The sequence below is a fragment of the Gymnodraco acuticeps genome, unplaced genomic scaffold (genome assembly GCF_902827175.1).
Source record: "Gymnodraco acuticeps unplaced genomic scaffold, fGymAcu1.1, whole genome shotgun sequence".
In the NCBI taxonomy this organism is placed as follows: Eukaryota; Metazoa; Chordata; class Actinopteri; order Perciformes; family Bathydraconidae; genus Gymnodraco; species Gymnodraco acuticeps.
Window position 1 is genome coordinate 4,652,314 of NW_022990583.1, and position 18,072 is coordinate 4,670,385.

Consider the following 18,072-nt stretch of genomic DNA (forward strand, 5'->3'; position numbering starts at 1 on the left):
TGAACTGCTTTTCCTTCCGGGAAAAGATTGTCCCACTCTTGACCTAACAATCAACATCGGCACCTCATTTGTTTCCCCGACTCAGACTGCAAGGAATCTGGGTGTGACCCTAGATAACAACCTGTCCTTCACTGCAAACATCGCTGCTACAACCCGTTGCTGCAGATACACGCTTTACAACATCAGGAGGATGCGTCCCCAGCTGACACAGAAAGCGACGCAGGTTCTGGCCCAGGCTCTCGTCATCTCACGCCTAGACTACTGCAACTCCCTCCTGGCTGTTCTACCTGCATGTGCCATCCGACCTCTGCAGCTCATCCAGAATGCAGCGGCTCGTCTGGTCTTCAACCTTCCTAAATTCTCCCACACCACTCCGCTCCTCCGCTCCCTTCACTGGCTTCCGGTAACTGCTAGAATCCACTTCAAGACAATGGTACTTGCGTACCATGCTGTGAATGGATCTGGCCCTTCCTACATCCAGGACATGGTTAAACTGTACACCCCAGCACGTGCACTCCGCTCTGCATCAACCAAACGGCTCGCTGCACCCGCACTGCGAGGGGGACCCAAGTTCCCATCAGCAAAAACATGTGGGTTTGCTATCCTGGCTCCAAAATGGTGGAATGAGCTCCCCATTGAAATCAGGACAGCAGATAGCTTACACACCTTCCGGCGCAGACTGAAAACTCATCTCTTTCGACTCCACCTCGAGCGATATAATTATTAACAAAGCACTTAAAGGACTGGCTTACCTAAAGCCAGTTGAGTAGCACTTGAAATGTTGTTTCTCTATGAAACCTGATGTACTTATATGATTCTGTTTTCTTCAAGTTTGTATTTTGTTGGTCGAACGCACTTATTGTAAGTCGCTTTGGATAAAAGCGTCAGCTAAATGCAATGTAATAATGTAATGTAATTTAGACAAAATATGGAATGTGTAATTGTAATGCACACAGGCTGACACAGCATATGGTTTAGTCTATCTATCAAAAGTTCATGTTTTCACAGAGAATGCTAACTTGTGATTTGAAATGATATGGCCATGGTGGGGACAGTGTAAAACCCTGGCATGTGGACAGGTAGTTACTTGTCAGTGACTTCACTGTTTGCTCAAAGACAGGTGAGTGATGACGTTGAACATTGAAGTGATATTCTTTAGGGTGGTGAAAAGTACAACATGCCATCAATGCCAAAAGGTTAGACAAAAAATATTAGATTGACAAGATAAAATTAAAAAAGATGAAATCACTGAGGATCTCAAGTTATACTAAAGAACAATTCTAGTAAAGCTGCTCAGTTGCCATCACACCGTATGGTGCTTCTGGACAGCTTCCAAGTGTGACTGTCTGAACAGGGCGTGCCTGATGAAGGATCTTCCTTAGATAAACGGAAGGCTTTAGATAGAGATGGTTGAAGACATCACTTTCTACCTTATTTTAATCAATGTCATCACAAATCAATTCATGCGAGTTGGCTGTTCGAAAGCAGAGAAGAACAAGTACGTCTTTTTTAAATGCGTAATACCGTTATGTTGCCTATAACAGATCAAGACTCAGGCATGAGAGGCTCGGGCTTGTTCGTACACAGCATGTCCCAGCAAATATAGGATATGTGTGTGTCATTCAGCAGAACTGCGTCATTGCGCTGTGCTTTACCCACCTTAATCAACAACTTTGAATAACTGATTGTTTTATGCAGATTTTCCTGATTTGGGAATTGGACCTGAACTTTTCTAAAGATAACATTATCTTGAAAAATCTAAAGGAAATATATATGAACAGTAAGTAGCATTAGTAGATGCATCTCTGTATTTCTTGTGGCGAGAGTTGTGGGAAAACTTGGATAGTATGCTCATGGCTTTTTAAGTTAGCTCCCTCTTTCTCCCTCCCTCTTTCTCTCTGTCCCTCCCATCATATTGGGCGTTGCCCAGCGGACTATAAATCTTGAATACATATCCAGTGAGCGTCTGCACTCTTCACTGAATCTCAAACTATACTTTCTGCCTCTTGGTTTCCTGGTAAGTTTGTTTTAATTACTCAAAAACGTACTTATCTGCTTCCACTGTTGTTTCGTGTTCTTAAATAGCTAGTTTCGACGAAATCTCAAAATCTATTATGAAGATTAAAGATTATTCTTCTCGGTTGCCTATGTCTTTTAAGGCTATGTTTAAATGTGGCTAAATAAAACTATTTTTCTTTAAGTTTAGTCTGTTATTTCAACATATTTCCTTGGTGAGCTTGGGCGTTGTTGGCGCATTACGCAAGTAGCGGCTCATCCTGGGTCTGTTATTCTAGGCTAAGTTATTTCCCTCTTTTTCGTCTATTCGATTTCTAAAGATCTTCGGGTTTTGTTTTGTTTTTTGTTTTGGAACTCAGCCAGAAATGGTTCAATTGAAGGAAGGGGAGAGGAAGAGTGGGAGGCTTGAGATAAGGATTTTGGTTTATGTGCCAGAAAATATTGTCTAATGGTTAAATAATTTGCTCTGAGTTCCAGTAAGACCAACGCCCACTTTCCACTTACCAATATGTTAGTTTTGGCTTAAGTAACCTCAGTGGTGGACAACGATTTCATATATTTGTCTAAGCAAAAGTACCACACTGTAGAAATCCTCTGTTAAAAGTCCTGTATTCAAAATCCTATTTAGAAGAACAGTAAGGACAATAACTCTTGTACTGAATGTATGTGTCGCTTTGGATAAAAGCATCTAACAAATGACATGTAATGTAATGTAACTCTTAATGCAGAATAGCCCATTTCAGAATAATGCTGTTTTGCTGAATTATAATAATGTATACATTAATATGAACATTGCTATGTTGCAGCTGGAAAAGGGGTGTGGTTTTCTTTTTACATACTGCAGAGAAGTTGAACAAGGGATCAATACAGTCTTATATGTATCCATTATAACATCTTAAATTGTAGTGAAGGGTGTGACGTAGCATAGCATGTCATACTTAGTTAAAGTAGGCCTACAATGTAATTAAGTGTACTGCTTTACTGCACTGCAGTCTTATCCTTCATTGAAGTTCATGTGCAATGTCAAAATGTGTATCGTCTTTCCTCCTTTCAGCCCACACTTCCGCAGCCATGACTGAGTTAGAGAACTGCATGGAGAGTCTGATCAAGGTGTTCCACCGCTATTCTATTGAAGACGGTGATGCAAAGACCTTGAGCAAGAAAGAACTAAAAAAACTGTTGGAGAATGAGTTGCCAACCTTTCTGAAAGTAAGAATCCTCTTCCTTATATCAAATATTATCTATATCCCTGGTGTACTCCTATGTAACTGTACTCACTTTAACTTTGCACCCTGAACATTTCTCTTTTGCTAATGTTTTTTCAGACCCAGCAGAACCCCAAAACTGTGGATTTCATTTTGAAAGATTTGGACCAAAACAAAGATGATAAGTTGGACTTTGAAGAGTTTCTTCCCCTTGTCGTCGGCCTCTCAATGGCCTGTGAGAAGTGTTACATGCTCCACGAAAAGAAGAAGACCAAGAAGTGATGAGAAAATATAAGGAAGAATTATGATGTTGAATGTTTTTAGAGTACAACATGAATCACTAATGTGGGACAGAATCCCCAAATAAAAACCTTTTACAAGATTTTACCTCCTGTCTGTTTTTGAGCATGTCGTGAACAAAGCACTTTTCCAACCTTATTCATGGAATCTTTCTTATGGTTATACACTCTTTACTATCTATTTCGTGTTCACATGAAAACATTACAGTCAAAAAGAGTTCTCCCAATGCCAGATACATATACCTCAGAAAGTCCAGAGAATATTGAGGAGTTCACATCTCAGATACATAATTTTAAGCATAAATATCAATGTTCCCTTGAGATAGCAGATTTTATACAGTATTTAAATGGATCAATATGGGAATGTGCTGTACTCAGATGTTGCAAGATGAACATGGGTGCAGCACCACATTCCGTTATGGCATGAGTTAGGGTTTTGTAAAATAAGCATGCTTCTTTAATTTAGATTCCATTATCCTATTTCCTTTCTTGCACATTCTTTGGTTATATTTTTCTCACACACACACACACACACACACACACACACACACACACACACACACACACACACACACACACACACACACACACACACACACACACACAGGGGCTTAAATGGACATCCTTGAAAACAACATTGCACCAACCAACACAGAATTCTAGAATAAGTATTATGAAGTAGCTAAAAGGAAGGTCAAATGGAATTGCACATCGACCATAGACCTTGTGTGAGGAGTATAAGGGAGATTTGAATAGCAGGTAATCGTGATCCAAGTTTTTCAAGGAAATAATATTTCAAAGCCTTTGGGCAATGATTACAAAAACCCTCTCTGTCTTTTCAGCCTGCTTCTTTTGAACGTTGGCATTCACCAGCAGAGAGATCTCACTGTTGAACACACCCAGACTCTCAAATACATTTCAGAGGGAAGGAAACATGCCTTTAATTATTTTAAAAGTAAAACAACATTTGAAGTAAGAAAAAACTACACACTTTAGCTGCTAGGCTGCAGGAGTGTGTGAAAAGGGCCTTTAAACACCTGATAGCTTGATTTGTCATGAAAGTAAAGCACAGGTGTGACTTACAGTATCTCAATAACATTGTCATGAGAGTCTGGCAAGAAAATAAATAAAAGCAGTATTTGTCACTTGGAGGAAAAGCACAGGTAAAAGTAATGATGGCTGAAGGCTGTTTAGCTATTTTGATTGCAGGGTCTATAATATGATAATGTGACCGTTACTGTTATAAGTGACACCGGTGCTTTTCCAGAAACTTTTTAAATAGAATCGGTCATAAGACCTTTATAGGCCTTTAATAGGGCTAAATAATGAACTCATTAACATACCAATAAGTGTAAAGTGAACATACTTGATGAAATAATCAAAAACAAATATGTATAAATGATAAATAAGTATTCACTGTGATCTGGTGGGTCACGTTGCATTTTTAAAAGGTATACAAAGCAGAATTTACCCTCACTTCTTTGTCAATAAAAACAGCATAAGCGACTTCTAAAATGACCATGATCATATATGAGTCGCCAGCCCTTCTGTTAACATGCAAACAAGGAACTTATTTACAGGTCATAACATGAGCAGAGGTTAACGCTAGATCACAGTGATTCATGTATCAGCAAATTATTTATTAATCAACGACAAATACGTTTTTAATGATTATTGCAGGATTAACTAAATGTTTGTACATGACATTTTTGGCTAAAAAAATGTGACCTCTGTGTTGTGATGTTGTCATTTAGGTTATCTTGATTTGATAGTAGTTTCATACTTCATCTCATAAAAAAAATGTCTTCCATTTCTTCCCTTTTCCCACATTTAAATGGCCTGCTTTTGACATTATATAGGTATATTTTTACACATGCCAGTAAATTAACTGTACCTGAGTATAATTGCCACGAGGTGTCAGTACTTTTACTTGATCATGTCACTCTTTCTATCCCTGTAAATGTATAGGTATAGTTTCATCAATTATGTGAGAGGTCCGAGTAAGTGGGATGTCACAATATATAATAAGAAGTTAGATATCAAAAAGACAGTTACAGCTAAATGTACTCAATATATTTCTGGCGAGGGGATAGTCACAACTCGGCTATCAGCCTTTAACATCACTGGGATTTGGTCCTTTAAGCAGGAAGTATGGACTTTATCACGCCACTAGATGTCAGAATACTCTTTTAAAAAACAATCTTTTTAACTCAGATATTGCTCCACTGTTTTTTCTAATTCCACCTCTTGAGTTTTATAAGAAAATGCAGCTTGAGTCAAGGTTGTGTTATCTTAAGACACAAAACATCAGTTGAATGGACATCATACATAAAATATATATTTTTTACAGAGAGTGGTGTGTACAGATGATGTACAGTATAGGAGCTGTTAGGAACACAGTGTTCCTAACAGCTCCGATACATCCTATACAGTGTCAGAGACTTATCTTGCTATCTGTCGCAATGTATGTCTGTAAATGTGGAAAAGGCATTTTGGGTATGCTGTTTCTGTGGGTGGAAATGGTTGGTTAATGTTTTCAAAAGTACCTCCTTTGGACCTTTTGTTTGTATACACTACAATGTAGAGAAACCTGTATACACATCTGGTAATTTTGAGAAATTCCATCCATTGCTGTATGATTCATGGCTATTATGTTTAAGTGTATATTTTACGACTTTTTGCTGTCGTTTTTTCACTTGCAAAGGTGGAGGCTTGCCTTTCTGCTTAACTGGTGGGTTTTATTTAAAATGAAGAGAGCCATAGCAGCATATAGATTGTAATAAATAATTTAGATTAAGTCTTGAAAACATTTACAGCTGTAACTTAATGGTAAAACTAATATTTAGAAGGTTCTAAGCTATTTGTATTTCATTTAAGATCATGTGCTCATGTTCATGGTGCAGACTGCAGAGGTACAGAAAGGCTCCTACAGTGAGACTGTAACTCCAGCCAGCAGAGTGTGGAGAGATGAACTTTTTTGTAATTAACACCACATGATCCTACGTCTCTATTTTCTTTTCCTCCCCTGCAAGGAGAATCTGATCGTATTCAATAAGTGAAAGTAATATGGCCAAAGTGAAGAGCAGACTGGTGCTGAATGGTTTAATCTAAAAGGGACTTGGCATGGGGCAAAACAGGGTAAGAGAGGAGGGAAATGTTTCTCTTCTGCCGCCTGTGTAGAGACGAGTGGAAAATGGAGGCTGAGTTTTGCAACAGTTCAGCAGGATGAGCGGGGAGTGGCTCCAGAAATCCAACATGTTAAAACAGACAGCCAAGACACTCACATTCACTTGAAGACTCTAATCAAGCAGATGTATAATTATGACTGCTGCTGCCAGGTTTAAAACTGGCTCTCACATAGCTCTTTTTCACTTCTTAACTTTTCAAGAGAAAGAGTTTTAAGAAAATGAAAGAAATCACTTTGTAACTGCAGTAGAACTACAGGAATAAACTACTGTTTTTGTTCTGTTCTGTTTTTTCATGTTCTTTGTGAGTTATATAATTGACTAAACTATACACAACCATGACATCATTTGGTGGTTCCACACATATTGACAATACATTAGCCTTAAATGAAGCATTTTCTTTGATAGTTTTATCACTGCTGATATTTGCAAAACTTCTTAGATTTAGAAAAAAACAACTCCTGGGCAAACAGGAAATGGAGACAAATTACAGACACACGCACGCACACACACACACACACACACACACGCACAGCTATGACTTCACACTCGCCACTTTGGGCTGGGTGCTGACTGTAACTTTCCATTCACCGACATATTTTCTCCAGAAGGCTTCACCGAGCAGCTCCTCAATGAAGAGCCTCGCTTTAGATGATCTACTCCCACTGTTCACCATTGCACACAGACACCCACACACACACATTTCAACATGGGTAACATTTGCTCTATAAAACACAAACATAAACACTGTCTTGTATTTATTATGGAAATACTCAGAGAAAGACATGGTAACACTATTTTGGTTGGAAAGGGGGAACATTTCCAGTGCATGAATCACTGCTGGTGTGGGTGTACAAGCCCCTGTGTGTGTGTGTGTGTGTGTGTGTGTGTGTGTGTGTGTGTGTGTGTGTGTGTGTGTGTGTGTGTGTGTGTGTGTGTGTGTGTGTGTGTGTGTGTGTGTGTATGTATGTGTGTGTGTGTGTGTGTGTGTGTGTGTGTGTGTGTGTGTGTGTGTGTGTGTGTGTGTGTGTGTGTGTGTGTGTGTGTGTGTGTGTGTGTGTGTGTGTGTGTGTGTGTGTGTGTGTGTGTGTGTGTGTGTGTGTGTATGTGTGTGTATGTGTGTGTTGTGTGTGTGTGTGTCTTCTCTTTAAGAGGAGGCTTTCCCCTCAGTCTGAAACATTTTCACTTGGGACAGCCGGCAACACAGACGTGATCTCTCTTCATCCGGGGAACTTGAACTCTAAGGTAAGTACTGATTAAAGCCAATTGTTAGAGAAGGACAGTAGCATTTCATTTAGATGATGAAGAGTCAATAAATGGCATTATTGTTATAAATTCATTCATCATGTTGATTCAGGTTTCATCCTATTTATTTACTCTTTAGCCAGTACTTTAAGCATCCTCTGATTTGTCTGATCTTTCTCTCCAGCTACAGCCATGGCTCGTCTGGAACAGGTCATTACAAACATTGTTGACGTATTTCTGGAGTATGCTGATGATGATGGCAAAAAACCCCAGTTAAACATTGAAGAGTTGAAGAAGGTGTTGGAGCTAGAAATACAAAGCCCAGAGTTAAAGGTAAGAGACTTTAAACACCTACTTTGCATGACATGCTATTCATAAAATAAAAGTGATACTGTAGACAACCATTCAGTTGGGCTTCTGTGCATTTCATGTTGTTATTTAACTGTTATGATGTGTCCTCCAGGATAAAATCAATGCAGATGACATCGGGGAGGCAATGGAGATGTTGGATAAAAACCACGATGGAGAGGTCAACTTCAGAGAGTTTTGTCGGTGTGTGTGTGTCCTGGCCAGATGCTACTACCAGAAGAAGACAGGGAAGGGTGGCAAGAAAGTCAAGGGCAAAGAACCAGAAGCTGAACAAGAAGACTGAATATTACCTGCAAAACCTACAAATGTTTGTATAATATGCATCATATATTTACAAATGGCATCTAGGCCATGTTTATGTTATGTGTGACACAACTGACCCTGAAAACAGATGCTGCTGCTATTAAGCTATTTGCACATCCATTATTTGCACATCCATTATAATATTTAGGTCACAATATGCATATATCTTATGTGACACAACTGAACCTGAAATCAGGTGTGGCTGGTATTAGCTTTGTGCACTTACATTATGAAACTCAAGCTTGTGTATTAAAGTTGCATGCAAAATGTGAGATTCACTGCCTTAGTCATCTGTTTTCAAAGAACGTTTCATTCCAGAAAATAAACTTCCATAAGTTAAGTGTGGTTTGTTGTGTTTTATTTTTGTATTGGTTTAGCAATCACTGTACAAGTAGCTGATAGCTATCTGATGTCACTGTTGTGGAAACATGCATAGGATCATCAAACATTCAACAGACATCACCTGCTACAGTATGTTGCAGTGCACTCATCACTGTCAGTGCTTCATCAATATAAATGTTAGCTCTATTATTTCCAAAACTACTGACTTGGGTGCAATCAATGGGAGTGATGGGTGTTCATCATAGACTGTATATATAAAGGTGTTCATACTACTTTTAATATCAAGATTGTTTGATTTTGCTTCATTTTATATGGATTTTCTTCCATTCCACAAAGTGTTAACTCACTCCCATTCAGTTTATCAGCAACCACCCCATTGTATCTGTTCTAGTTTTTTCGCATAAGGCTCTTGTGATTGGCTGAAAGCGGTTTCCAAAATAATACCTGCTGCAGGCTATTCAATAGCATAGATAGTGTTTAACTTGGCTGTGGGAGAAGGTTGGGCAATTATGCAGCAACAGGTAATGCAGGTTTACCTTTAGTGTCCAACAGAGGGCAACAACACCCCAAAGCAAATCAAATATCAATAACTTTAACATGTTTTAATCATGAATTGATTGTAGCACCATTATTTATTTGCAAATGACATTCAGCCCACAGTAGGTTAATGTTATGAGTGACATAACTGACCCTTAACACATGTGTGGCTGCTATTAAGCTAAATAAAACTCAAGCTTGTTATTGGTCCATTATGTTGCATGCACAATGTGGGATTCACTGCTTTCCTACCTCTGTCCACTGAGTTTCAGATAACTTTTATTCTTGAAAATAAACTTCCAAAAATGTAGTTTGGTTTGTTGTAAAATCCTTTACGGTTTATGGCAATCACTGTATATGTAGTTGATAGATATCTAATGTCACTGCTGTGGAAACATGCATAGGATCATCAAACATTCAACAGACATCACCTGCTATGTTTTACGGTGCACATATCACTGTCAGTGCTTCCTCAATGGAAATGCTGTATCTGCTGTATTATTTTCCGACACTACTGTCTGGAGTACCTCACAGGTTAAGGACTTCTTGTAGATCAGAATCCTTTTACGCCATAAAAGGAGTTAAGAGTATATCTCTCTGTTTTCTGTCTTTCTCTGTTTGGATGCATTTGTGTCAATGAACATGAATCAAACCCAACATTTATCTTGTCAAATTACAAAATTCCAACCCATAAATAAACATTTAGAAAATGACTTATTATTTATGATTAACAAAACACAGGGGGCAGTATTTGCATATTATCTTTAGCTGCACCTTAAGTTCTTAGGAAGCATTGTTTTAGGGTTTTGTTGTTTGCCAATGATGCCTTTAGAAGTTTGATTAAAACACGCTTTGCTCAGTGTGAATGTTTTCATACCACTTTAAATATCAAGATGAATTGATTTAGCTTAATTCTATATGGATTTGTTCCCCCTCCATAAAGTGTTCAATCACTTCCATCTGGTTTACCAACAAATATACTTTCTTTTGGTTCTTGTTTGTTTTCACAAGGCTCTTGTGATTGGATCAAAGCTGTTTAAAGAAATACCTGCTGCAGGCAGTTGTAGAAAAATGAGACTGTTTTACTTGGCTGCCAGAGAAAGGTTGGGCAATGACAGGTAATGCAGGTTAACCCTTAATACACTGGCTTCCTGTGTGTCAAAGAATAGATTTAAAAATACTGCTGCTGGTTTATAAAGCACTGAATGGTTTAGGCCCAAAATACATTTCTGACCTCCTGCTAAATTATGAACCATCCAGATCTCTCAGGTCTTCAGGGACTGGTCAGCTTTCTGTCCCCAGAGTCAGAACTAAACATGGAGAAGCAGCGTTCAGTTATTATGCTCCAAATATCTGGAACAAACTCCCAGAAACCTGCAGGTCCGCTACAACTCTGACTACTTTTAAATCCAGGCTGAAGACTTTTCTTTTTGCCGCTGCTTTTAATTGAACTATTCATATCTTAGACTGCACTGTAACTTTTATCCATGTATTTTTTCTTTTAATGTTTCTTTTATTAGCTTTTCTTTTTAATGACTGATTTTAAATGCCCTTTTCTTAATGTCTTTCATTTTTTGTAAAGCACTTTGAATTGCCTTGTGTTGAAAAGTGCTATATAAATAAACTTGCCTTGCCTTGCCTTAATGTCTAACAGAAGGCAACAACACCCTAAAGAAAAACAAATAACAATAGCCTTTAAGATGTAATGCAAAATTACCTTCAGGCCACAATAGGTTTGTGTTATTTCAGACACACCTGACCCTGAAAACAGATGCTTCTGCTATTAAGCTATGTGCAGAGCCATTGTGAAACTCATGCTTGTTATTTGTGTATAAAAGTTGCATGCAAAATATGAAATTCACTGCCTTCATGCCTCTGTTTGCAAATAACATTTCATTTCTGGAAAGCAACTTCCAAAAGTTTGGTTTGTTGTAAGATCCTTTACGGTTTATGGCAATCACTGTACACGTAGCTGATAGGTATCAGATGTCACTTCTGTGGAAGGAAACACTCATGGGATCATCAAACATTCAACAGACATCACCTGCTATGTTTTCCGGGGCACATATAACTGTCAGTGCTTCCTAAATAGAAATGTTATGTCTATTATTTCCAATACTACTGATTATTCTCCCATATCAGATTTGTTCTGATTGTTTCATTAATATCATTGATAGAATATCTCTCTTTGTCTTTCCGTCTTTCTCTTTTTTGATGTGTTTATGTCAATTAACATGGTCTAATCCCAACATGTATCTTGTCAATGTATTCCCAACCCATCACTGCACATAGAGATTATTATGTATTATAAGCAAAAGACAAGGGGCACTAATTGTATTTTTGTATGTATCCATACAATTATCTTCGGAGCATTGTTTTGAAGTTTTGTTATTTCCCAATAATGTCTTCAGAAGTTATATTCGAACATTTGCTCTGCAATGGGAATGTGTCCTTACCTTTTTTTTTATATCAAATAGTCTTGTCTCCACAAAGTGTTAACTCACTCCCATCTGGTTTATCAGCAAACACACCTTTCTAATGGTTCTTGTTTGTTTCCATGAGGCTCTTGTGATTGGTTAAAAAAAAGGCGGTTGACAGAACCTAATGCAGGCTGTTGTCTAGCACAATGGTTCAACAGGTTCACTTGGCTGCCGGAATAAAACAGTTGAGCGATCAAAGCAGGCAATGCAGGTTTACTATTAGTGTCCAACAGAGCCTAGCAACATCCAAAAGCAAAACAAATAGACAAACAATAACATGTAGAAATTAAATCTCAAAAGGGAATTTGTTCAAATAGTGACTTCATAAAACCACCTGATCATTTATGTGATTAGCTTATAAAATGATGGCTGACAAAAAATCAACAACAACTGATCCAAATAGGTTTTTCATTATTTAACGCATGTTGTGGCAAAGGTAAATCATACTTTCTCAATATAAGTTATTTTAATATTTACAAAAGTTTGTGTTCCAAAGCCTTTGATAGCTGCAGAGTGTAATGTAAACATAGGGGACATTCAGTGATTCAGTATTGTTGTATTTCTATGAAGTATAACCTTTGAATCACTTCAAGTTGTGACCACACCCATCTCTTGGGTCCTGTCCTCGTGAACTGTCAGTGAGTTTAAATGTAAACATTTATTTCAAAATTCAAATGTAGTGCGTTTCCAAGACGTTTTAGAAGTAGAACACATGGTTTCTATATTGTTGGCTGAGGAAGTAAAGATATTCCTTGTGTGTATGGTTATACATTTTGTAACAATGAACTAATCCTTCGGTTCATTAAGGTGGTGCTTTCAAACAAATAAAAGCATATAGGATAAAACAGGGGGTTCCCTGCAAATAGATGGGAAATGACAAATGAGTGAGAGCAAATACTTTTACACAAGCAGCAATTGCCATTAAAAGACAAAGATCATAAAACATAAACATTTATATTATAATTTGTCTTGGCCATTTTTGGATGGACTCTTTTTTGCAAACAACTTTTAAACTGAAACATGCTTGAGTGGATGTAGCAGTAGCACCTGTCAGTGAAGGCCGGTTCATAAATGCCAATTGTTTGTTTTAGTTCGAAACATTATGATGGTTTTGAGGTTCTTACTTAATTTTAAGGGATTTCTTTATGCAACAGTTTTAACGATAGCAGATTCCTGAAACATATCGACAGTGTTGATTGATTTAAAAAAGTTTAAAGAAAACTTAATGTAATTTAAAACAAAGTGAATGAACAGAGAATGAAGACAAAACAACGTGCATGTGTTTATATCCAGTTTGTTGTCTCAGTACCCATACTCTGTACAATGACAAAAATAAATCAATCTAATCTAACATAAGTACGTTACAGGATGTATCTTTAGTGTCTGCAGTAGCACAGAATAAAGCTTACATTTAAGGAATTACTCTCAAATTCTAGATTAATAACTATGTTGCCATGTTACATACAACATTTTGCAAGGTCATTGCATGAATCAGCCTTTTTTTACCTACACATCTTGTTTTAACAGAATGTCTGACATCTGTACACACATATTGTCAAATTAAATTAAAAAACATCAGCCGATTCATGTATAATAAAACTCTGAGCTACTCCCCACAAACCGGCTTGGCCTGTCCTTGTATGCCATAGAGCAGGGGTGCCCAACCAGTCGATCGCGATCGACCGGTCGATCGCGGGGAGATTCCCAGTCGATCGCGAGATGTGTCTAAAAATAGAACAACAATATTCTGTTTTATCGTTAATGTCCTATAAAATAATCTTCCCGTGCCAGAATAATGCACTTGAACGCACCAAAGCTTTGTGATTGGCCGGCGGGGCACTATTTCGCTGACATTGTCCATGTCAACAGGAGTGACAGTCCGCACACACACAATTATGGCAGAAGAAAAAAAAAAAAATATATATATATATAATTTTCACTCCGAGTGGGAGGATGATTATTTTTGTATCTATTCCAATTCAAAGTCCATCTGTCTCATCTGCAATGCGAGCGTGGCTTTATCGAAGAAGGGTCATTTAGGAGCGGCATTTCAAAACAGTGCACAAACGCTACGAGACGGAATTCCCTCCTAATTCTGCCCTACGCTCCCAAAAGGGGAGGGGCCTGAAAGGACAGCTAAATGCACAGCAGTCCATTTTCACCAGGCCCAACAACAAGAGCAAGGCTGCTACCATAGCATCTTATCGTGTCAGTCACGTTCTTGCGAAACACATGAAGTCTTTCAAAGACGGCGAAGTTGTGAAAGAAGTATTCCTGGCTGCCGACGCGCTTTTTGGGGACAGTAAAAATAACAGAAGCATTTCAACAAGTTTTTGATATAATAAAAACTCAAGTTAGATACCGTTATTAATCAGCTGTAAGTTTTAGTTTGTTTGAACGTATTCATTATAATTATTGTACAAAATTGTATAATAATGCAAACTTAAATTGATTATAGTCTATTATCAATTCAGGTTAAGAAACTAGTGTTACTTGCATCCTATTTTAAAGGCATTTCTTTGTATACTCTACTAAAATGCAACAAAAAAAGGGTTTGATTCTATTAATTGTGTCTTTTTTATTGCACTTTGGCAGCAGATTCCTGTGTAGCTTCAGATCTGAGTTGTCTTATTAGTAAGCCTAATTTATACTTTTGTAGCAACACTATTTTTATATAATGGCAAAGAAAGGGTTCAGAGTCTTTTCTTTTTTTCCTGTGTCATATGTGGCAGCACTGTTCAATGTTTCTTAAACATTACCCACTATGTGTGACGTATGTGACGTGTAAATAAACTCCAACTCCGTATCAACAACACTGTTGTGTGACTTCAGTTAAATACTTGTATGTGTGTAGATTAGAAAGAGGTAAAATAAAGGATCTGCAGTATTTTATGAAGTATTCATCGTACAAAGGTCAGTTGTATACAAGTAGAAGTGTAGGCTACTATTTACCTGGTTGTAGGCTGTCAGTAATGGCTACGCCTCTCTATTTGGACTGGTAGATCTCGGCAGACTGGCAACTTTAAAAGTAGCTCCCGGTTCAAAAAAGGTTGGGCACCCCTGCCATAGAGACTAAGGGATAGACTATAACATTGTAACAATCCTGTATACAAGTTCATGCATTGATGTAAGAAGTGTTTTGGTTACAGGCAGATTAGATCATCTTAGAATATAAAATCCTTCTTTCTATTGAGTAGCTGCCATGTGGGGCCTATTGTTGAGAACATTTGTCAATTAATCAAGTTTGATTTATATAGCCTAACTGTCTCTTAACATTTGGTATACTGTAGTATACGACCCCTTTTGTTATTTGGAAATTCCCTAAAGAAACACCACAATCAACGGTGCCACCCGGTGCTTTCAAACTAATTTATGCAAATAAACTCAAACCGGCTTGTGCGGATGTGAGACAGTATCATAAATGCAATTTCTACATTTTAATTTGACATATTATGATGGTATTGAGTTTCTGACTTTATTTTCAGGGTGATGTTAATGTTTTTCAAATGCAGATAATGACCAGAAAATAGTTGTTGCCAAAATGTTAGCATTGTCTCATGGTCAGACCTCTTGCTTGTGTGTGTCCAGTTCCAGTTGCCATTTCCATTGTATGACTCAGCATTTTTTACACACAACCCTAACTCAATGAGAACTCCTTTTTTTTCAAAAGCAGACACACAATGTCTGACATCTGTCGACACCTATTGTACAAAGAAAAAAACAGTGATTCATGGAATAAAACTCTGACCTACGCACCACAGAGCAGCTTCCCTTGTCCTTTTGTGCCATACAAATGAAATACTCAATACAAAAAGTGTATCATGGTTCACGCATTATTGTGTAGTATTGTGATTACTGATCTGCCCTGTGGGGCTATAATCAGAACATTTTTATTGAAATCAAGGACATTTTATTTACAAAGCGGAAGAATACAAATGACACATTCGTCTCTTTACAATTTGTACAGCACACACCCTCAGTGCTTAGATTATTGTAGCGCATATGAAAAAACCTCCACAAAATACACCAAAAATGACAGAACTTCAGGGAGAGCAACAGCTCCAAGGTCGGGCTGACAGGCAATATATGTTGCGTGTTCTGAATAAAAAACAAATTGAAACAACAACTGATAATGACAAAATTTATGAGAATTGGGAAGCTGTATGACCAATAATATAACTTTTAGGTTTTACAAAGGATCAAAAACTTACCATGGATTCAAATCAGTTACTTGAGACCAGTATCTATTATTGTCAGGAATAATTATATTTCTCTGTCGTGAAGAAGTTTAGTTTACAATTACATAACTATTGGTTGCGTTGCTTATTTCGTAGTGGGAGGGGACATTTTCAGGCAGGGATACTGTATAGCTTTCCATTTATAGATGTTTCTCTACAATAGGTTTTACAAATCTTAAATGTGCTCCACCTGTAACCAAAACACTTCGAACATCAATGTACTACACACACAGTTAGACAATGTCAACAAAAGCTTAGCAACACAAACATGTATACACCCATGATCTATAGATATTGCACAAACCCACTGGTGAAACTGGTTTGTTGGAATAAGAGGTGGGAGTAAGTCCTACATGTGCAAGTCATGTGAGCAAGTCTCAAGTCTTCACCTACAAGTATCAAGCAAGTCCCAAGTCACTGTGATGAGAGTCAAGCAAGTCAAGTCAAGTCATACGAAATTCTGATGAATAAGCCCAGTTTCCGCATTTAAATCAGTTCAAAGACAGTGGTTATGAAAATGGATTCAACCCACACTATGATCTTCATTACATACACAGTTAATCATTTGAAATCTAATTTAGACCGATGACAATCATATTAGATTCATATTAACCCTAGAACTGCAGACAATATAGCTAGGATTCAATCAAAAAGTCTGTTCAAAAAGGCAGAATTCCAGGTAAGAAAATCATATATGGCATTTGCCATTACACATATTTAATTTAAATTTCTGTTAAAGATCAAATGCAAAGCTTCCAAATATGCTACATTTTTATAGAAATGATGTTTTTAAGACTGCCTGTATTTAAAAAAAATTTTTAAATCGAGATAATACACCCAAAAAAAAGCTTTTTATTGATCCAAAACTCGACCCAAAGCCGTCTGAATTTCTGACATGTAATTTCCAGCAGCCTCCGCGCGCGTGACGTAATAGTGGCCAAACAGTCTCTGGACCAAATATCCCGACTCGGCAGTCTCGGTCACATGTTTTTCGAAAATAAAACTGAATTAACATGGGTTATTGTTGAGCTTTTTGTTGTACGAACGGTGCGGGATCTGGGAGAGTTTTACATGCATTTCCCAAAGACCAAATCATCCGCAAAAAAATGATTTTTTTTAGTGAATCGTGTTGGCTGGCAACCGACAAAATGGAGCAAGTTGTGTTCTGACCACTTCGCGTGTGATGCATACGACGTTGATCCTGCTATCATGAAGTCTGTTGGTGGAGAAGCATTAATAGCACGTCGGAGGCTGAAACCCGGAGCCGTCCCCTCCATATTTCAGCACAAGAAACCACTGAAAGAACGAAAGAGCCGGGCGATGCAGAAACGCCAAAGAATTGAGGTAAACAACTTTTGATTAGATTTCAAAGCGCACGGAGCACAGCAGATAACGCAGATAACGGAATTGCAGTTTTATTGCTTATAGAGGTGGGCACCGTTAGATTCTGTGTCTTTACGATCATAAACAATGTGTTGGATGTGGAGCTAGGATAAGTAATAAGGGCGCTAGGCAGGGCCGCCCCTGGCCAACTTGGGGCCCCAAGCGACATTGTGAGATGAGGCCCCCAACCGACAGGAGTGAAACATTTAATTTTATAAATACTAAATTATTTTATTATTGTAATATAGTCAAGACAAAACATGCCTATGACATGCTCAAAAAACTGATATTTCTTAAATCTGTATTCAAATGTAGTTCCCTCTGTCAGCAATGTATCAACAACTACACACACATTTCTATCAGTATTTCTCTGTGTTGTGGTTGACATGATGATGACTGTTAGGAGTTAAGGGGAGAGGCTGAGCATCACCATCAAATGTGCAAATTGACATAAAAATGAATAAAAGGGG

The 18,072-nt window shown here is 37.8% G+C and overlaps 1 protein-coding gene across 1 annotated transcript; it reads left to right on the plus strand.

The window, feature by feature from the left end:
• Positions 1–1,871: 1,871 nt before the first annotated feature.
• Positions 1,872–8,962, plus strand: LOC117553923. Its single transcript, XM_034228033.1, has 6 exons — positions 1,872–2,017; positions 3,071–3,225; positions 3,342–3,499; positions 6,398–6,432; positions 8,135–8,283; positions 8,414–8,962. The coding sequence occupies exons 2-6, from the start codon at positions 3,088–3,090 to the stop codon at positions 8,600–8,602; spliced, it is 669 nt and encodes a 222-aa protein (XP_034083924.1). The 5' UTR covers positions 1,872–2,017; positions 3,071–3,087; the 3' UTR covers positions 8,603–8,962.
• Positions 8,963–18,072: the final 9,110 nt, after the last annotated feature.

What these genes read in the sequence shown, in the direction of transcription:
- LOC117553923 (XM_034228033.1), top strand. Translation starts at nt 3,088, where the DNA reads ATGACTGAGTTAGAGAACTGCATGGAGAGTCTGATCAAGGTGTTCCAC. An exon ending in GAAAAGAAGAAGACCAAGAA is followed by an intron (nt 3,500 to 6,397) that starts GTGATGAGAAAA and finishes ATTTCATTTAAG; the next exon opens with ATCATGTGCTCATGTTCATG. An exon ending in TCATGGTGCAGACTGCAGAG is followed by an intron (nt 6,433 to 8,134) that starts GTACAGAAAGGC and finishes CTTTCTCTCCAG; the next exon opens with CTACAGCCATGGCTCGTCTG.